Raw genomic sequence first — 22,256 nt, forward strand, 5'->3', positions numbered from 1 at the left:
CACTCTCTTACGAAGAGTTGCGTATACATATTGTCCAAGTTTAATTGCCTTTGTTCAAATGTACACATGTATATTTTTTTCTTCAGTTGCACAACACTAAGAATTTCTTAAAATGAAGGTCTTAATCGAATGCAATCTTTTATATATATATATGTTTACACTAAAAAGATACATAGTAATATTTCTAAAATGTTGAATAAAACTTACCTTCTAAATCGAGACATGACAACACATTACATTACTAGTGTTAAATCCATCATGTTCATAATCTGTCCTGGCTTGTACAGAATTATTTAAATCATGTCAAGGGATTAGCTTTTAAATAAATACAAGCAAATTACAAAAATAATAATTAAGTTCAAGATTTTGATAATTTTTAAAACTACAGAAGCATTGAAATGTATTCTTCCGTTTTAAAATACATCTCATTGGCAAAACTCTTTTTCCACTTAACGTTTTTAAAAGCTTTAAATAATAAAATAGTAACAATTGAGGTTTGACATTTAAATCGATGAGACAATTTGAAATATTTATCATAAACATTGACTATACAGATATTGATTTATAAATGACATGTCTAAAGAGTTTAGATTAAAAGGGGGTTTAAAATAGCTTTGTTTTTGTCAGATTTGATGTGTTCGTCCTGGACGACGAGGTATCTTTCTTAATCTGGGTAATCATTAAGAAAATTAATGAACTATGGGTAAAAGAATGGTATTGATCCGCGTTCTTGTTTAAATAGATTGATTTGCAAATAGTGGTAACCAAATGAATAGAACAATCAATTATTAAAAGATAATAAAGTAATTAACTAGAGCCACCGAGCAACTGCTTTCGTTCAATGATATTTACGTATTTTTTTGCTGAGTTACAAAACTAGAGACTCTCAAGAGCCTGTGTCGCTCACCTGATTCTACTTGGGATTTTGAAATAATATTGAAGAATGGAAAAATTGTAACAGATACTTATAATGATGTTTGAGGCCAAATTTGGTTTAATATTGCTTTGTTTGCATTCATTCTATTCAGTGGTTCTTTAAAAGAAGACATTTGTATGTATTTTCAATAGGGTCCTATAGTTAAATTAAGTCTCCCGCTGGCGGCCATCTTGGATAATGGATCGGCTACAAAGTAATAACACTTGGTCAGCATCTCATAAAGAACATTCATGTCATGTTTTGCTTCATTCCATTCAGTAGTTCTCTAAAAGAAGACATTTGTATGTATTTCCCATAAGATCTTATGTTAAACTCAGTCCCCGCTGGCGGCCATCTTGGATAATGGATCAGCTACAAAGTAACAACACTTGGTCAGCATCTCATAAGGAACATTCATGCTATGTTTGGTTTCATTCCATTCAGTGGTTCTCTAAAAGAAGACATTTGTATATATTTCCCATAGGGTCCTATGTTAAATTAAGTCCCCCGCTGGCGGCCATCTTGGATAATGGATCGGCTTAAAAGTATCAACACTTGGTCAGCACCTCATAAGGAACACTCATGCCATGTTTGGTTTCATTCAATTCAGTAGTTCTCTAAAAGAAGACATTTGTATTTATTTCCCCTAGGGTCCTATGTTAAACTAAGTTCCCCCTCTGGCGGCCATCTTGGATGATGGATCAGCTACAAAGTAACAAAACTTGGTCAGCACCTCATAAGGAACATTTATGCCATATTTGGTTCCATTCCATTTATTGGTTCCCTAGAAGAGGTTCAAAATGTGAAAAGTTAACGACGACGACGGACGACAGACGACGGACGCCAAGTGGTGTGTCCCAGGAAAACGAATGACTCACGGCAATCATTTATGGGCATTTTCACAGAATTTAGTATAGGACAGGACATCATGATGATGATTCAAGAGTACGAACACCCTCTCATTTAGTCCCAACACGCATAATGTATCAGAAGACTGGCTGCTAGCTGTTTGTTGGCAATCCTATCTGTTCTCCGTTCTGTGACATTGAGGATTATGAGCCATAATTACAAATATGTATATACTATTGTCAATTATGTGTTTTTTCAAGTCATTGCAGTTTGTCTTTTGAAAAATGTACGAAACTTTCTGATGTTGAAAAATTTGATAAAAGAATTGAAAGAAAACTATATGGACCTGGCTTTGCGGTCACAAATTTTGGAGCACTAATTTTGTACTCGGATTCAGATATCAAACAATCAAATTATTGGATTGGTGTTTCGAAGGCTTATATAGTATAAACCGATTGACGAAGTGAACTAAAACGTTCATTGCTAATCTATAATGATTGAAAGTGACAAGAGATAAGTTGCTCTGTTGGTATTTTATTTACTTCGACCTAATATATATGTCTCTTATCCTGTGTCCGATATTTGTATTTACTTTTTCGAGAAGAACTGACTCTGTGGTTGTCAAAACCCGCAAAATTTTCATTTATGATTTCGATTTTGCGTGGTTGGCGAAATGTTTTTAGCATTTTTAGTCTAATCTTTTAAAAAATTTCAACATCCGCCTCCATTCTTTCAGCTCATAACATTATGCATGATAAAGACGCCGCTGTAGGTAATATATGTCGAGACAAAATAATTTTGCAACTGTTTTTCTGGCATGGTGCATTGTAATAAATAAACAAACTAATATTCACAAATAACAAAATAATGGGGTTTTTTAATAAGTGATTTAGGATCAACATAAATTCACAATTATATTTTGTAACAGTACAATACAACCAACGTTTTACAAATACAAATGACTTTGAATGAACAAGCAACTGATTTTTGCTGTTGTGACGTAGAGGGTAAACCCATGCAAAGTCCTCTGATTTTTATCAATTCTTCAAAGAAGTTTTAAGATTTATTTTGTTTTAGACAATAATAATCTCAAATTATTTTTTAGTTATTTGTATATCAACAAAGAAAAGTGTACTACATAGCTTCACCCCTTCAGTTCAATTCTCGGATGTGAGGTCAGAACAAAAACGTTCAGTATATAAATAATCAATCACAAAAGATACTTATATACATATAATTACATTAGATGCATGTTTCATTATGATACTTTATTCTGATTGGCTAACTGCACATCACGTGTTATTCCGTAAGCAATTGCATTGCTCAATAAAACTTTCATTCATGATAACACGTGGTCCCACAATAAAGTGCACAGGTGAATTAAATACAACAATAATAAAATTCGTGTTTTCATGATCATTGCTAAAAAAATGTAATTATAAGTATTGAATACTTCTTTTTGTAACTTCATAGGGTTGTAAAAGCGTTGACCGTACGCACATTTTTAGTATGAAGCGCGGAAGCGCTTCATACAAAATGTACTTCGGTCAACGCTTTTACACCCCAATGAAGTTACAAAAAGAAGCATTCAATTCTTAAAATGAAAGACTTTGTAAAACATTTATACTTTATCACATGTACATACGCCGATATAAAGTTCAATACACATAAAAGCTTATAGTCCGAGATTACGTCCGTGGGAGGTCCTGCCAGCTTGTCTGGCAAAACAGCCGTTGGACGTCAGAGTTATCTCGGACTAAAAAGCTTATAACGATTTACACAGCAGAAAACATATGATGTTCACGTATTTATAATAAGGGGACGTCGTTTTGATTATCGGAGTGTTAGGGCAGCCGAAATTTATATGTGTATACAGTTTGATATGAGCTAAACGAAAATAAAAAATACGTAAAATAAATAGAGTAAAAACTAATAAACAACTGAATTTCACAGCATTCCTTTGAGCGTAAACTCTTGTCGTCAAATTTATATAAACTAAAAATGTCGCATGCAAGATGCTATACAATAAGCAAGTAAGAAAATGCGTTAAACAACAAACTATAACAATCAAAGTATAAAATAAACATATCAATAAACCAATGATAATTAAATAATATGAAAAATATACCCAGAGTAAGAGGTTCAAAGGTCAGTAACTAACAATTAATATAAAGCAATACGCGGGTCTTATTAATATAATATAACTAGCATGTACACCAAAGTTTCATTGTTGTTTATATATTTTGAGCTCGAAGTATTTGACTGAAAGCACAAAACATTTTAACAATTGATTTATAAAATCCGAGGCTCTGACCGCATATAAGGAGATAGAAACAAATGATAAGTATGTACATGCACTGATAAAAGTAGCAATTGTCAATAGTTTTTAAAATGCAAATTGAGAGTTTTCCAAAAAGGAGACTTTTGCAATTTGGTCCATATTAAGGCGACAGCATTATTAGAAAAAAAAGAACAAAATTAATCACAGAGTAACCAGCAATAACTGTACAAATATACACTGAAATAAATTATTATAAAAGGATGCTGCCAGCTCATATAAAATACTATTATCAGTAAATGTACAATCTGAGACAGAATAATTTGTATCTTCTTTCTTTTTGATTATCCTTTATTTGTTTTTTCTGAAATAATAAAAAACACTGTTGATAATATAAATGATTCATAATATAACTATTATTCTGCAAGGACATGAGGGTAAAGATATACCGAGTCAGAACAAGAAGCTAAGTCAATAAAAATCGGTTTCAAAAATACACCTGACCAACTGAATGTCTTGCTGTTGTGAAGTGTTGCAAGATGGTACGATACCCATAAGTCACTTCACCGAGTACGTGACAGTATGATGCTTGTATGATTGGCGTATATGTACTATTTTGAAAGCAGTAACAAGACGGTTGTCATAAGTAGAACAGGAATTGCTGAGCACATGATAGCATTACATGGTTTTTTTTCTTCTGTGGTCAGGAGCTTGATTATGATTGTATATGATATAGAATATTTAAACAATGTACGATTATTGGCAGTATCTTCGTATGTCTAGTAAGTCCGTTCATTTGACGTTACATTAAAAAGAATGAATGGACTTACGAGAATGACAGGACTCATTTCAGTAAGCTTTATGGGAAGTTCTAGACTTATTAGGCATTATTTTGGCGATTAAATAAAAAATCTGAGATTTCCAATAGTATGCTTCTAAGTTCACACCTCACGCATACCTAATATAGCCTTTAGTTTATATTTGAGTTTAGAAACAACAGTTATAAAAACAGTCAATGTTCTTCGCGTTAACGTTGTCAGAGAAGGTAAGTGTATTTATTTTTAATAGAATGACACTTCAATATAAATCATGGTGATGTTTATAAAACGGTTCAGATATACTTAGTTATCGCTATTTTATGCATTTTTCCTTTGATCTTTTTTGTGATAATTTTTCATATCATGCTACTCGCTTGAGATGGAAAGTTATCCACTAGAAACTAAGGAGGCACGTGGCGCTGCTAATGAAATTGACATTAAATTGACAACGTCATCATAGGTTAAATAGCGGCTCAAGCGAGAACATCAATCTCGTTGAGATGATCAACGATAATCTATAAATATACATACATGAAATCGCCAATACAATAATCTTGAAGAATGTGTATGGCATCTCTGGAATGTCCCACTTCCTCGAAAGCACATGTCGCATCCCTTCCAGCATGTTCTAGAAGTATATCATATCCACCAGGATGCTGAAATGATATAAGGTTATAAAAATCTTATAAAGATCATTTCTTTATTTTTTATTCATTGTAACTTGGTGAGTTGGTTGTAGTTGTCATTTGCTGTGTTGAACAACCACTGGGTTTTTTTTTTAATTTCTCTATATCTTCTCTTTCGTTTTCACATAAAATACAAAATAAAGGTAAAAAAATCTTTTTCAAATCCCTCCAAAATAGTCTACTAACGATTTCGGCACATTAATTGCAAGGTATAAACAGTTTAAACAGTTCTGTTTACCTTAAATCATATGGACAAAGGGGAGCTACTCAATTCACACTGTTATATGTTTCTTTGCTTTTATAAAAAAAAAACCACCATCAGTTCACAATACAAATTGAGTGCGATACTGATCATCCAGTACCCATGAGCACTTTCCACCTATAGATAAGTCATCAATGACCTAACGAATAGCCAATGGAATATACTGATCCTCCAGTACCCATGAGCACTTACCACCTATAGATAAGTCATCAATGGCCTAACCAATAGCCAATGGAATATATTGTCGTAATTTTATACTATGGAGCAGGATAAGCCATATCTTTCTTACCACACTCCGTGCACTGTGAAAGTAGTCTGAAATTGCTCTGACATCCTGTCAACTTACATTAGTTCCGCTTAACAGTTGTTCCATTAGATACTTTGTAATAAACAATGTCATAATAATCTATTTCGTGACTCCATTTGAACGGCTGTTTGCCGCGGCCTTAGCTTGACTGGCAATGCAGCCGTTGGACGTCAGAGAAATCTGGGACTATGTGATACAAGAGTGAAGACATATATTTTCATGCAAGACATAGATAACCGGCAACATAGCCATAAGAGAAATAAATATAAACTACAGCACTTAGGTTGATCAAGGTTACTGGTATAGGATTTGCTCATAGTTAAAGGCCGTACAATGACCTATAATTTTTAATGTCTATGTGATTTGATATCTTGCAGAGAGCTGTCTCATTGGCAATCATACCACATATTCTTATTTTTATGCATACCTCAAACAAGAACTTGGTGACATCATATACTTTGTTCTCAATTATTATCCAACATGACGTCATATCATGATGATCAGCGACCTCTGTGAGTGTGTATTTGTTTGTCTGTACATTGACTACATCAGTTGTTGGAGTAATTATACAAGAATCTTCTTGATGAACTCTTCGTAGTGTTGCCGACATCTAAAATATAATTGACAAATAGTTATTGATTATTGTTTTGTGTTTTATAAACATAGCTTTTTAAGGAAATGAACCAATACCAACAAAACATTTTATTCTAGAATTGTTAAAATAGAACACAAAGCTGACCTACCATTGTTCAGGAGATTCATCTTTTACTAAGGGTTTTGGGAGTATATGACTTAATCAATCAGTTTATGTAACTTGAGTTAAAATGAAAACTATATGTTTGCAGCTTTGTCTGCAGGGACAATTATATAGTTCTCGATCGTGAAGGAAGGACATATGTTCAACATATTTCGGCTTTTAAGATAAATATGAAGCTTGCATGATAAGTTGTATACATCACCCCACAGTTTAAGCAACTTCAGAAAAAGTATATTTGTCTTCCTTTTTTGTTGAACTGATGGTAATACAGAACCCACAATATGTGTACACTCTACAACAATCAATGACTGCAAGAAAAATCTGAGAAAATGCAAGATATAAGGTGAACATTTTTAACCTGTATGAGTTCACTATGAAAATTTTAAATAATGTTCAAGAAAAACTGATGGATTCACAGACACAACAAACTTTTAAAAAAAACTATGGACGCTGTATGTGTTTAGAACAGACGGAGTCTGCTATTATTAGACCCATTATATTATAATGACAGTAATTTGTTCGAAATCTTTTTGGTTTTAGTATGGATTTAAGACCCTTAAACTATGTTAGTATAAATGACGCTTATCCTTATTAAAGATCTTGTTGCTTTTCATTTTATTTATTCCGAGATGCTAAATGATGAAGATACGAGGTTTGTAATGAAGCGATTTACACAGATTGCTTCTGCTTTAACGTTAAATCAAGATCTCTATTTAAGCTTTCGTTTGGAGTCATGGCGATAAATTTTAGAAATCGATGTACTTATTTACATTTATATGTAAACACTATAAAAAAAAACAAAAACAAACACAAAACAGTACACAAAAATGAAAAGAAATAAATCCATAAAGCCATAATGGTCTTTCTTTTTGCAACTCCAAGAAAACGGGGAAATTTATACATGCATTGAAAAGCTGTATTTGGCCAAAATTTAAGAAATTTTTGGTCCTCAATGCTCTTCAACTTCGTACTTTATTTGGTTTGTTTTTAACACTTTTTGCTTCGAGCGTCACTGAGTGATGAGTCGTTTATATACGAAACGCACGTTTGGCGTACTAAATAAAAAAAAAATCAATCCTGGTATCTATGACGAATGTATTTACCCAAGACCATGTTTAATATGTAAATGATTTTATAATAATATGAAAATCCAAAGTAATGTCAAAACGGCAACAGTAAACACAATTTCAAACAAATGTCATTTTAACCTTTGTTCTCGAAAGGTCATTATTCTGTTACACCGTTCCGTAATTTATATAGTTCGTTTGATTATATTCTTAATCTATTTATGTGTTCCAGTCTAGGAGGATTATTCATCTTTAACGTTAAAACGTCGTACCGTCGCTACCTTTCCCTCTCTCACACGTATCCGTTACATGAAAACTGCAAGGTCATAACGATCACGGGGAACATTTCGTCGAGACGTCATCTTGGACACAATTCGTGGCTAACCACAGAGTGAGTTAATTATATAACATTGTATTTAAAGCCTTCAAATTGCCTTTCGTATGATTGAACCTTTTCTCCGTGAAATACTGGAAATGTAACCGTTCTTGAAAGTACAACATTTTCTCGGATTCAACGGACTGTGCTATCAATTATTTTGGACATTTCATACACTAGAAACATTAATTCAACACATTGTAAAATGGTATTTTATTTGTTTTTCAGCTTTTTACCATTTGTTAGATTGACTCTTGATTAAAGTATCAGCACCTGATAGTCTTTTCTGCTTGAGCCCAATCGTCGGTTATACTTAGTGGTCAGGCCATTACAGTAAAAAGTCTACAACTTGCCTGTTGTGTCTCACAGATAACGCCACTCCACGTTAGTTATACAGCTCCATAACAACCTACCTGTTGAGCCCTGCATGTACGCGTCATCCTTTGACGTACAGTAAATTGACGACAACCTGTCTTTACATATCCAGACAAGGAACGACAACGTAGCAACGTACATACCTTTACATTGACAGTGGACTACATATCTTGTGTGAACTCGGCAGCAACCCAACAACGTTGAGTCAACATGGATCCCAGTCATGTGGAACAACAAGAAGAGATTCAGCCCCCAGATGGAGATGTCCCTGAACTATTAGAAAATCCATCTAATACAATACAGTCAGATGAAAATCCCGAGGCTAGGCGAGTACGTGACCTCACGGGAAAAGGAAAAGGAGCTTTCACTGAAAAACGTGACAAGTTCTGTCAGGAACAAGAGGCTCTCTGGATAGACATTGAATCCCAGTTATTGGAAGTCACAACGCCTCCTAACGAGCTCCAGCAACTCCTAACAGTCCAGGACAAACTTGTCAAAGCCTGTAATAATTATCGTAGGCTCACAGATGAATACCTAGACTTTCTGAAAAGGACCAGAACATTGGAGAGTCAAAAAGAAATTGATGCATGTAAACTCTCTTTGGATTTACGTCTGACCAAAGTGGAACTGGTCATTGAAAAACTACACGAACATCGCCTCGCCCTAACAAAGGCCAAACCAACTAAAACAAAGACCTCAAGGGGTAAGAAAACCTCGCACAGCGGTAGCTCTAACGTGGCAGACATGTCAAGCCTGGCACGGAGAAAGCGTGCCAAGGCAGAGGCTGCAAAGTCTAAGATAGCATTCGTCGAAAAACATGCCCTTACCCTTCAACAGGAAGCAATGTTAGAGGAACAAGCCCTGTTCAGACAAATTGAAATGGAACAGGAAGCAGCACGCAAAAAGGCTGCAATGGAACAGGAAGCCACACGTAAAAAGGCTGAAATGGAACATGAAGCCACACGTAAAAAGGCAGAAATGGAGCAAGAAGTCGCTCAACGTAAAGTTCAACTAAAACAGGAGGCTGCACAGAGAACAGCTGAGCTAGAACAGGAGGCTGCTCACAGAAAAGTGCAATTAGAACAAGAGGCTATCCGCAGGAAGGCTCAAATGCAACATGAAGCCGTACGGGTAAGCCGTGAAAAAGCCGAGCTGAAAGCCAGATTTAACCTTCTTGAAGCACAGAGAGAAGCTGCAGCCGCAGAAGCCGAGGCTCGTATCCTGGAATACGATGACAGCCAAACGTTTAGCGAACTACCTGACGAAAAGGAAGACCCGCTCCAGCGTGTGCAAGATTTCGTCAATAAACTTCCTGTATCAACTGTTGTAAAGGAAGTAACAGGACCTCAAAAGAAAAAACAAATTCCTGTTAAGATCGAGCTGAGTCACGAAGCACCAGCGTTCGTGCCATCCGTGGCACTGAACTTGCTGTCACAGACATCTGCTGTCTTGCCTTCCGATAATAAGTCACCGGAAGTTACCTTTATCCCAGATCTGGGATTAGTAACTTGCATACAAAAGCTAGGCCTTTCAGATGAGAACCCTACTGAACACCAAAAACAGGGTGTTAAAGAAGCGACCCCTGCTTTACGCACAAAACAAGACTTTATAGAAGAGATCCCTGTCTTACACCAAAAACAAGGCGTTATAGAAGAGAGGCCTGTTGCATACCAGCAACAAATCAATCCCACGTCGGAGATAACTAGATTTCTTCTACGCAAAGACCTATTATTCTCCAGGCTAACAAATTTTAATGACCAGGCAGAATCCTTCCATACATGGAAATCTAGCTTCAAAAACGTCATAGACGAATTACAAGTTTCTGACTCGGAACAAATAGACTTACTGATTAAGTGGCTAGGGCCAGAGTCTGGTAAACATGCCATGAGTATTAGGGCATCAAATGCCAACAACCCTACTAGAGGCCTACAGAGGTTATGGCAAAGACTAGATGAGCGATATGGTGCTCCAGAAATGTTGGAAGCCTCTATCACGAGTAAACTCGTCAATTTTCCTACCTTGACGAACAAAGATAACGCACGTCTTTATGACTTGTCTGATATTCTATCAGAAATAGAATATCACAAGGAAAATCCCAAGCTGGGATGTTTGCTAGTATATTTTGACTCTTCGTCCGGGATAAATCCTATTGTGGAAAAACTACCATACGGACTCCAAGAAAAGTGGATTACAAGAGCTTCAAGATACAAGTCAAAATATGAAGTTGCCTTTCCACCTTTCACAGAATTCTCTGCCTTCATCAGGGAAATTAGCAAAATTAAGAACGATCCTGGGTTCATCTTTGGGTCAAAGGTAACACCAAATACAAAAGACGCTACGCCAAGGTTCACACCTCAGACGTACTCTAAAGTCAACGTCCATAAGACGGCTGTTGAACAGCAAACTGAAGACAGCAGTCAACAACAAGATATGTGTATCCTACACAAGACAAAGTATACCTTGAATGAATGCCGAGCATTCCGAGCCAAACCAATCGAGGAACGCAAGGAACTGTTAAGACAAAACAATGTGTGCTACAAGTGTTGTGAGTCAACCACACACAGAAGTCGGGACTGCAACGCAAGTATCAGTTGTAACGAGTGTGGAAGTGAACGACATACCACAGCACTTCACATCACTAGACCACAACAATCTGAAAGTTCCCAGTTTAGCTCACTCAGACAAGCCTACGGCGGGGAGCTAACACAAGTCTACGGCGGGGAGCAGACAGAGTCGGCTGAAACAAAGTTAACCTCTGTAAGTTCGATCTGCACAGAGATCTACAAAGATCATAAGAGCGATAAATCTTATGCCAAGATATTACCTGTGGACGTGTACCACAAGGACAAGACAGACAAAATTATCAGGATGTACGCCATTATTGACGACCAAAGCAACCGGTCTCTTGCCTCGCCTGAATTCTTCAGTCTGTTCAACGTTCGGGAGAAACCTGAAAACTACTCTCTTACAACATGCTCCGGCAGAGTAGCTACTTCCGGGAAAAGAGGAAAAGATTTCGTCATAAAATCTGTACATAGTGACGTACAATTTGATCTGCCTACATTAATTGAATGTAATAATATTCCCAATAATCGAGACGAAATTCCTACTCCTGAAGTTGCAATGCATCATCCTCATCTGACAGAACTCAGAGGAAGCATTACACCACTAGAGGAACGTTGTCAAATTTTACTCCTAATTGGAAGGGACCTTATAGAGGCACACCACGTCCTTGAACAACGCCTAGGACCATCCCGAACTCCATTTGCCCAAAAGTTGAGACTTGGTTGGGTCATACTTGGAAATACATACATTGACAAGCTAACTGTTCCTATTGAAGTCAACACAAAGATAACTAACGTTTCAATCACGGAATCAGAACAACGTCTTGCCTCAAGACCGGAAATAGCCGTCAAGGACAAGAATCCAATTGTTGTTCAGTCTAACGACAAAAACTTTCATTCGAATGCCAAGGTCGCTAAATCGCATTCAATAGAATCCCTTGAATGTACAGGACCTAGTACCAAGCCTGGTAAACGCACAAATTCCTCTAAAGGGACAGCACTCGTGTCACTAAAAGCAAAATCTGTGACTTCTATAGAAAAATCTATAGATAAAAAAAGTTTCATTCCGAAATCAACAGAACCTAAAGTTCATGGAGAGGAAATCAATAGCATTCACAAACCTATTCCGAAAGAAGGTCCTATTGCCAATCTCAATCTGCCATTGCATGAGCAACGTCTACTACGAGGAGGAAGCAGTATTGCCAAATCTGACTTGAATATAAGTGAAAAGGAACCAGTAGTCTTATCTGGACATCGTCACAGAGTAACACCTTTTCTTGGACATTACTACGACAAAATCAAACATAGAGGACGCCACTCTACAGATAGAGCGACTAGATCTGCAGGATTGAACGTTATGACGAAACGCCTAATTTCGTCTAATACTCACAAAGATGTGTCATATCGCCAAATCGGAAGACAACCAACTACTAACTCTTGTTATACTTCGATCTATCTTCTATCGTCATCGCCGTCTAACTACGTTGGAGAAAACAGTTCCCATTATCGATACAGCAGTAATAGAACATTCTACAGAACACAACAATGTCGTCCGAGACACCCTTCTTCTAAAGGACAAGAAACTGTGCCTACCCAGTTTCACGTGGAATGTACTTATTAGGAACCTTTATAGTGAAAAGTCGCTGCTATCTGATATTTCTCACACGAAATAGTGGACATTTCACCTGTATATATTCAATTTATATTGGGATTAATTCATTTGTGTAAATCTTGTATTCATATTCGAAAAATTTATGGAATAGTGATATCAGAGAGACATCAGACGGGGAGTATTCTGTTACACCGTTCCGTAATTTATATAGTTCGTTTGATTATATTCTTAATCTATTTATGTGTTCCAGTCTAGGAGGATTATTCATCTTAACGTTAAAACATTGTACCGTCGCTACCTTTCCCTCTCTCACACGTATCCGTTACATGAAAACTGCAAGGTCATAACTATCACGAGGAACATTTCGTCGAGACGTCATCTTGGACACAATTCGTGGCTAACCACACAGTGAGTTAATTATATAACATTGTATTTAAAGCCTTCAAATTGCCTTTCGTATGATTGAACCTTTTCTCCGTGAAATACTGGAAATGTAACCGTTCTTGAAAGTACAACATTTTCTCGGATTCAACGGACTGTGCTATCAATTAGTTTGGACATTTCATACACTAGAAACATTAATTCAACACATTGTAAAATTGTATTTTATTTGTTTTTCAGTTTTTTACCATTTGTTAGATTGACTCTTGATTAAAGTATCAGCACCTGATAGTCTTTTCTGCTTGAGCCCAATCGTCGGTTATACTTAATGGTCAGGCCATTACAGTCGTGCATTTTTCATCGCAATACATTAAAGTAACAGTCGACCTCGGGCAAAACTGAGTGGTCACTGTAAATACTGACCTACATATTATTGTTATACATTTAATTCACTTCTTAGACCACTTGAGTTAGAAAAAAGAAATTATTCAACGAACAAACAAAAAATAATCAATGTAGTATAAACAAGGACGTATGCAAGTATATTGGTAAAACTTGGTCGATTACAATTTGAATGAAAATAACAAATACTTTTTCGATTTATGTATTTGAAATCTCATAAAATTGGACGGGAAATGGACCGTGTGCATGGAAGACCGGCTTAATAAAATTGAATGGTGAAAGCATAAGAGAACCCTAAAAATATTACTTTGGCGTACAATACTAGTGCTGGTCCATAAGCATTTTGAGATTTTATGGGGGAACGGAGGGGAGGGCATAATTTTGTGAATATGCAAAAGATCTCAATTCTTTCTTTTCATTTTCCTTTCTTTCATAATTATACAAAGAAATACGATCGCCTATCATTCAACAGTATTATTTTGAGAGCAAAGAAAATAAGTCACAAGGCCGTAGCTACCCTTGAGGCAAGTGAGGCAATTGCCTCACTAAAATTTCGACACTGATTTTTTTTTTATACATATATATAAATATAATAGTCATTTGTTGTTCTGTCTCAACCTTGATTTCTATAACTTGTCATCATTCCTTTTAAACTATTCTTCCTGGATATAACTCAGCATCTCAAAGGGTGATGTTTCTCAATTATAATAACCTAGTAACGATAATCATCATGGATCTCTAGTTAAAAACAGGCTCTTGCAGAAAAAGGAAAAGCGACACTGAAGGTAAAGAAGGAATAATTCTAGTAAACTATTTTTGTGAACAGAGTCTGAGTATTGCATATAACTTCATTAGTACTATCCAAAAACGATAAGTAGACTGACAAATCAAGTACTGGTCTTCGGAAGGGGGCAGTCCTGTCTGTGTATTCATTTCTTCGTTTCACCAACTTTTGACAAATCAAGTACTGGGCATCGCAAGGGGGCAGTCCTGTCTGCGTATTCATTTCACGAACTTTAATCTTTCTCTTTACAGATAAATAAAATAATATTAAACATGCATGGATTAGATTTTATCCATGTTTCTTTAACCTTAAAAATTGAAAGAATATCCCATATTCCAATTTGATATTATTGAGGAATGGTAGAACCTTTAACACAGGATTTCGTCTTTACTTATTCGGGACTACAGAATTTCGTTTCTTTATATTCGGGGCACCCCCAACCCCTAACCCCTAAATTTAGAGATTCTGGAACTAAAATACCACCAACTATTTCCAGAAATAATTAGAAATTACGGGCCTACATGTAAACGTCAAAAACTCCATTCCAATTTCCCCTGTACCCATATCAGATATACTTACTCTATAGATAGAATCATATACCTGTATCTTATCTCATTCGATCCCTAGTTTGTCTACTCTTTGTCAGCATAAAAGCGAGTTTAATATTTTGTAACTGCGACTGTATGATGGTGCTTACAGGAAAGCTTAATTCTTTTTTTCACGGCAAACAAAACTGTTACTACCGATGCTGCTAACGAACTGCTGATGGAGAAGGAATTGGAAGAAGACATTGATCATTGTGTTGATAATAATGTGCTACCTTTAGAAATACAGACTGCCCTGAAACGACTGAAAACTTGGAAAAGAGCATGCATGAGTGGCGAGAGATTGTGCGGTCTTCCCATGCTCCATGTTCATCGCGATAAGGATATCAGCAGACCAAATAATGATTCTGAAACGATTTGACTGAACCGGCAATAGAAAAATTTGGCAAACTCTACTGAATCGATGTTTGTTCTATGTTCTGGCAGCAGACTCAAATCAGTGATATTTGGATGATTATCTTACATATAAATTCAAATCAAGTTGTTAAAAATTTGGTGTTAGTAAAAGTCTTAAAATATGAAAAATTTATATAAAAAGTGTCCAAATTCAAAACATTATCAAACTCTCTGAAAATGCCTAGAATGCAGGATTTTGCACCATTCATTTCATACCCTCCAAAAAAATGTTCGCCTCGCTTCGCTCGGCTCAATTATTTTGCCTCACTAAAATAAGATGCCTAGCTACGGCCTTGTAAGACAATTTAATATATTTAGTAACATCGGTGATGATTGCTTAGAAAATCAGGGCGATGAGATGTTATCTATAGCTACGAAATATACACGATACAGATGCTGGACAAGAGTATCATATAACTCTGAGTGCACACTTCTATAGGCAAAGATATCTCAAAATTATGTGGTCTTCGTCGCAAAACGCTATTGAAGTTCCGATTACTTTTGCGAGTGAACTACAGTCATTTAAGTAGATAATTGCAAACCCTTTGAGGATTTTTATCGTCATTTTGATAAGTTGGTCTGTATTTAGCAGAAGTGGATTAAAAACAAGTGCCCCCTCCTTGTGATACACTAATTACCTCATATTGCTTTTAAGCAAAAACGGGGGTGAAAGTATATATATTTTTGGGACCCCAATACCAATCTATCCCTTTTATTAAATCTTTAATCACTCATTACAAGAGATACTGGAGATTATATTAAAACGTTTTGCCTTATAAAATGATAAACTAGTATGAAGTGCTACCTTGGATTTCTTGGAGAAAACATTATGCATTTTTAGGAATTTTAGGATGGGATGCGGTCTAGGGTAGTACACAAAAGACTGTCTCCTTGTTTCACAGTCTTCACATGTGTTTTTAAAACTCAATCACTATGTAAATTCGACACCGGTTCCTGACCAGTCGCTATAGTACTGCGATCTTTAGGCATACTATTGACATTACCTGGATCTAGGTGACACATTGGCGCATTAGTGGTTCAAGCGTTAGTCCCTAGGTCTGACTATCTGCTTGATTTTTTTAATACTCGTTCAGTCGGACTGTCCCCTTTCCCCCAGAGAAACCCCCTATAACCCCAAATTGAAAATCTGGATCTGTGCCATGTGACATATTATGAACCAGTATTTCTGTACAAGTCTCATTTGAATGATTTGACTAATATATATAATGAAGTATACATTTTGAAATTAAAAATCGTAGCTGATTATTTTTTTTAACTTTTTTTTTACTTAGAACTTAGAATCTATACTGAGATCTGTGTACAATGAAAATGTAAAAATAGAGTTGTTCTTGCTTCAATAAATACGGTATTTGTTCATACAGTCGACAATTTGAAGTGAATCTTCTCCCAGTTATTTTTGTCCCCCCAAAAAGATTGTTGAAACTTTCAAAGTAAAATTGTGTAACTTACCTCCAGAATTTCACTTTCCACACATGGTAATGTATAAACAGTTTAAAACATCTAAGTATGGTCAAGGTCGAGTTATAGTTGACGACCAATGATATTTAGCGTAGAATACACACCTATTTTTGGTTTGTATTTAATAAATAACTGGGTTAGTGTTGTGAAGTGCAGAAAAGATCTTTAAAATTGTATATAATAATGTACGACCAGTCAAATTTCAAAATGATTGCACATGTGTTGATGACTTTTTTTTTTAAAAAAAGGCATACCTGTTAAAATTTTACTGTTCCAGTTAATAGACAATGCTTTTTAATTTCATTTAAATTTAGCTTGCACATACAATTCCTTCGATAACTTTATTTCCATTTAACCTTTCACCGTGAATCCGTAAGACAAAATCCATGTAAGAATTGCAAATGAATTCGATATTTATCATAAAGCTGATCCTAATGTTGTATTATATTAAATAAAATATTGAATTGAATTGAAAAATCCCATATATAGTATCTATATATTGCTACAAGTTTCTGTTCATTGTTAATTAACATATTTTAAATTGTTAATTAGGAAGACAAAAGATAAGGTATAGAAACTCAGATCTAAATACACCTTATTTTATTTCATTTTTACTTCACAATTATTATCATTTTTTATAAATAAAATTAGGGAAAAAAATCATTGGATGATCTATCTTTTTATGAAGGTTAAGATGACACTTGGCCTTTATGACACTTAGTCTCAACTTTATATACTGACACTTGGCATTTATGACACTTAGTCTCAACTTTATATACTGACACTTGGCCTTTATGACACTTAGTCTCAACTTTATATACTGACACTTGGCCTCAATGACACTTAGTCTCAACTTTATATACTGACACTTTATCACAACTTTAAATGCTGATACTTGCGAAGTTGGCCTCAATGACACTTAATCACAACTGTAAATGCTGATACTTGCGAAGTTGGCCTCAATGATGCTCAGTCTCAGCATTATATACTGACACTGGCTTCAACTCAGTCCCATATGCATCTATCTTGTGAGTTTGGTGTAAAATAACAATATGAGCACTGATCTACGCGTTCCCGCTGTTAGGGAAAGCTAGTTGAAAGCAAATTTAAGCTAATAAATAAACAATGTTATCCTAAACTTAAATATCAATCTGTACACATCCAATGGATTTTGTTTTATCTATTTTCCACTATGTATTGATTAACTTTCCACATCCTCAGATGCTCAGTACAGTAAATAGAAATAAATGTAGAGAATGTATACGTTTAGCATGATATGACGACCATTAAATTCAATAATTTCACTTGAAAAATGAATGTGAAATAAGGAAATATTGTGTTATATTGATATTCGGTTTAGAGAGTAATAAACTGAATTCGTGTAAACAGAGTGAACACTTACCTGAATAACAAAATAAGCGAATTAAAAATATTTCCCCTTCTTTTTACGATACAAATCCGTAACTAATACCACTGAAAATGTTGCATCAATAACAAATAAATTTGGACACCAATAATATAACAAACAAACAAAATCTAATTTAATAAAATTTTCTCATTCTTTGTCTTTAAAATAAAGAGCTTATCTTACCATGTACCTCTTAATCCTCAATAAGGATATCTTGTACGAACAGATAAAAGGATTATCCTCCGCCTACTATCTAAATATACGATAACATATGTGTTAAAAAAGATAGTAAAAAAAGTACGCGAGAATTACATTGTAGTTAGACCTGGGACTATGGCAATGTGTTATGTGCCAGGTTAGACGGGAGTACTAAATTTGCCGATGTCCAAGGCTCAACACCAGGACCAATCCTCATTGCTCTTAAAACTTTTTTATACTGTAGTCAGCCTTTTTTTTATCTTTTTTTTTTCATTCATGGGTCACTGATGAGTCTCTTGTAGACGAAACGCGCGTCTGGCGTACAAAATCTTAATCCGGATGTCTATGGTGAGTTTATTTCCTAAAATGTACACACGTACCTGGAAATTACATAAATACGATTAAAAGCAAATGTTTTTATCCTTTTTTATCAAGATTGCCGTTCTTATAATAACAAGTGATAACATATATTTTTGATATTAAAAAAAAACGTATTTCTCTTGTGAGAACTTTCGATACTACTAAGAATTAAGTGTGTGATACTTTTATGTGTTTTTTTTAACAGGCTAGGTACGGGATTTTAATATGTCGATTTCCTTTCAAACTTCATGTGGTCATACAGTTCGAACCAAGAAAAACAACCGAGTCTTTTCTTAATGATAGGTTGTTTAAAAATGTACTATAAATTTGAAAGAGGTATGGCTAATTTTCACTGAATTTGTTACTCTCACAAAATCATAATGGGATTTGCTGATGAAACTTGGTGGATTTTTTTAATATCAGAAAAGTCAATCTAATATACTCAAAATCGGACAGTAAATGAAACCTGGTTGAATGCCAAAGAGCCTAAATGATATACTTTTAATATTTTTAAATAATTTTTACATAAAACATTAGAATGGTATTTAGCTTTATCGAGGTTATACTCAGTTAATCGTCCTCTAATTTTAAAATACTATTCATTTTAAAAAGGAATTGACAATTTGTGTTCTGTTAAATTGTCCCTTTTAAAATTGTTATACGATGATGACTGATGTACCCATATTTTGACTATTTTATTTATTGTGTCTGTTTAGTTTACGCATCAATGTAAATATAACGGAATTTGACGAGACTGTCATCAAAGTGAGAGGGTTAGCGCTATAAAACCAGGTTTAATCCACCATAAACCACAGTTTAGTAAATATTACATGCATGAGACAATGGTACAGTACAGTTGAGTAAATATTAAATGCATGAGACAATGGTACAGTACAGTCTAGTAAATATTACATGCATGAGACAATGGTACTGTACAGTTTAGTAAATATTCAATGCATGAGACAATGCATGAGACAATGGTTAATAAATATTAAATGCATGAGACAATGGTACAGTACAGTTTAGTAAATATTGAATCACTCAATGACAGTCGGTCATCTCTTTGCCTGGAATCTTTATTTTTTTACTAGATCTGTGAATGTCGTATGTTTTATGATGATAGTTTAAAAAAATATTTCTAACGATTTACTTGAACCAACCTTGAACATGTGATAGTCCCTATATAAGATAGCGTGAGAACAATTATAATGATACCGTTCTCGTTTTGCTTTTAAATTTTCCCAGAGTAAGCAGTCTGAAAATTCACATACTAGTAGTAATCAATTGTTGTTTTTTTTTCACGTATAATGTATATTAGAATGATTGAGTGCTTTTGGGTAAATATGTAATTTGTGTTTAGACTAAGAGGGAGAATCCTAATCGATTTAAATTCGATGTATCGTTTTAAGTTTGTGCATCTACAACATAAAACATGTCGACCGTCTCGGTATCCCTAATGTCACGGATAGAGGTTAAAAAGTTGTAAAATTCATCCATTCACTTGAGGGGTTGTCTGATATACTTGATGGAGGTGACCTATACTTGTTTGTATCCATGTCATTTAAGCTTTGTCATTGGCAGTTTTGCCATCTCTTTATATTACTAGGTTTGGTATTTAACTATTGAATAATTGTATCTTTTCTAATCTAATGGTTGGTTGTTTTTTTTATTCTGTGTTTGATTGTTTATCTCTGATGTCTGTCGGTGTTTCTGTCTGCAGGCTAACGTAGGTTTATCTCAATGTTATATAGTTTCGATGAAACCCAATCAAGGACCGAGATTGGCATTATTTTAAATAAAACACCATTTAGAATTAATGAGTATCCCAACGTGTACTACAAGTGGAGCAGCAAACAATTAGTCTCACTTAGGGAAGTCACAATCGCTGAGAAAGGGACAGGTGAGATGTTATTACACCAGCTCTAATCATGAACAAAGATTGACCCCTTTTGGGATTGTCTGGATTGGACCTTTTGTTTGAATTTGGGATTTACACCTCTATCATCTCCTACCCCTCGCACACAAATCCGATACAGATAAGATAATATAAGATAAGATAAGAAAATTTATTTTAAGTCGGGTTACATGAAATACTACAAACATAAGCTCTGTAGAGCTCTTTGCCGACATACAGCAATGATTTGCAGAAAATACAGTAAAAATCAGTATGAGTATGGTTTATGTAACTGAAAAAGGGCATAGACCAATTCTTTTATGCAAAACAATAAAAGTTTGAAAAAAGTAATAACCCAGAGGCGGATTTAAGGGGGGGGGGGGGGCGGGCCCCCCTTTTTGGGAAAAAATTTGGTTACTTATATAGGGAATCACTGAAGCGTGACTGGAGCGGGCCCCTCTTAGGTCAGTCAGTGGGCCCCACTTATGAAAATTTCTGGATCCGCCACTGTAACCTGCATGACCCAAAAGCCTGCAGCACCTTTATCGAGTGTTCCACGGGAAAACTCAAGCAACCAAAATGAAGTAAATGTTAAATTACTGTATTCCTTCTTCGGGGAAACTTTCTGAAACATATGATCAGGTGAATAAATTTCCCATAACTTATTCTTCTGTCATCTTTCTTTGTGTTCTCATCAAATCAACCATTTTTTTTCTTTTGACACTTTTTCTACTTGATTCCTTTGGTACATAATTTACACACCACATGAAACCAAACTGACAATATGGGAAAATGTTATATTTTTACCTACGCAATATATGAATAGGTATACATTTATAAAATATAAAATATATGAAAAAGGTGGGGAAATAGAACTCTGCGGCACCCCTATCTATTAAGTATTAAAGTTCACCCCCCCCCCCCCTTTTAGATATAAAGAATAGATACTAACGGGTACATAAAGAAAGAATAGTTAAGAATGAATTGCATATGTATATAAAACAGGATTTTTTTTTTTAAAGAATATAGAAAAATAGCCTAAATAGTTGAAGAATAAAGAAATATATACTCCGCTTAGGGACGACATCAAAAGTTCAATGAAGGATAAAAAACTTAATTCACATAGTTTTTTCACTGACCCCCACACACCCCTCTTAACTTCATTTGGGAAAAATTGATTGACCAATAGGGATATATGTAAAATTGATTTTAGATTAAGAAAAATTGCAGCAATGTTGAACCTCCCACCCCCAAACTATTTGATATAAGTTTTTTTTTATCCTACATCGATCTTTTGATGTCGTCTGTATGTATGTACTGGTAGATTCCTCCGTTATTCGGAGCACCCCTCGAAAGCTGCGAGGGTACAGTGGAATCCGTGTACACTCCCTTTCGGGATTAATGGAGATGTGTCACTAACGTATTTACAATGTACAATATTTACAAGGACAATCCCCACCCCAACACAAAGGAGTGCTAGGA

At 35.1% G+C, this 22,256-nt stretch overlaps 2 protein-coding genes across 3 annotated transcripts; one reads left to right on the top strand and one right to left on the bottom strand.

The window, feature by feature from the left end:
* Positions 1-2,614: 2,614 nt before the first annotated feature.
* On the bottom strand, positions 2,615-18,459 carry LOC143078696 (cytochrome b5-like). 2 transcript variants are annotated; one of them, XM_076253608.1, is made up of 4 exons: positions 18,317-18,459; positions 6,544-6,726; positions 5,393-5,517; positions 2,615-4,407 (listed from the first exon to the last, which is right to left on the bottom strand). In XM_076253608.1, the coding sequence occupies exons 2-4, from the start codon at positions 6,724-6,726 to the stop codon at positions 4,395-4,397; spliced, it is 321 nt and encodes a 106-aa protein (XP_076109723.1). In that variant the 5' UTR covers positions 18,317-18,459; the 3' UTR covers positions 2,615-4,394. The 2 variants fall into 2 exon arrangements, with proteins under 2 accessions (XP_076109723.1, XP_076109724.1); XM_076253609.1 differs by lacking the exon at positions 18,317-18,459 and adding an exon at positions 16,906-17,031.
* On the top strand, positions 8,103-13,122 carry LOC143078497 (uncharacterized). The gene is made up of 3 exons (XM_076253360.1): positions 8,103-8,331; positions 8,545-9,280; positions 13,118-13,122. The coding sequence occupies exons 2-3, from the start codon at positions 8,902-8,904 to the stop codon at positions 13,120-13,122; spliced, it is 384 nt and encodes a 127-aa protein (XP_076109475.1). The 5' UTR covers positions 8,103-8,331; positions 8,545-8,901.
* Positions 18,460-22,256: the final 3,797 nt, after the last annotated feature.

The sequence above is a fragment of the Mytilus galloprovincialis genome, chromosome 6 (assembly GCF_965363235.1).
Source record: "Mytilus galloprovincialis chromosome 6, xbMytGall1.hap1.1, whole genome shotgun sequence".
Classification (NCBI taxonomy): Eukaryota; Metazoa; Mollusca; class Bivalvia; order Mytilida; family Mytilidae; genus Mytilus; species Mytilus galloprovincialis.

What these genes read in the sequence shown, in the direction of transcription:
- LOC143078696 (XM_076253608.1), bottom strand. Translation starts at nt 6,726, where the DNA reads ATGTCGGCAACACTACGAAGAGTTCATCAAGAAGATTCTTGTATAATT. An exon ending in TCACCAAGTTCTTGTTTGAG is followed by an intron (nt 5,518 to 6,543) that starts GTATGCATAAAA and finishes ATATCATTTCAG; the next exon opens with CATCCTGGTGGATATGATAT.
- LOC143078497 (XM_076253360.1), top strand. Translation starts at nt 8,902, where the DNA reads ATGGATCCCAGTCATGTGGAACAACAAGAAGAGATTCAGCCCCCAGAT.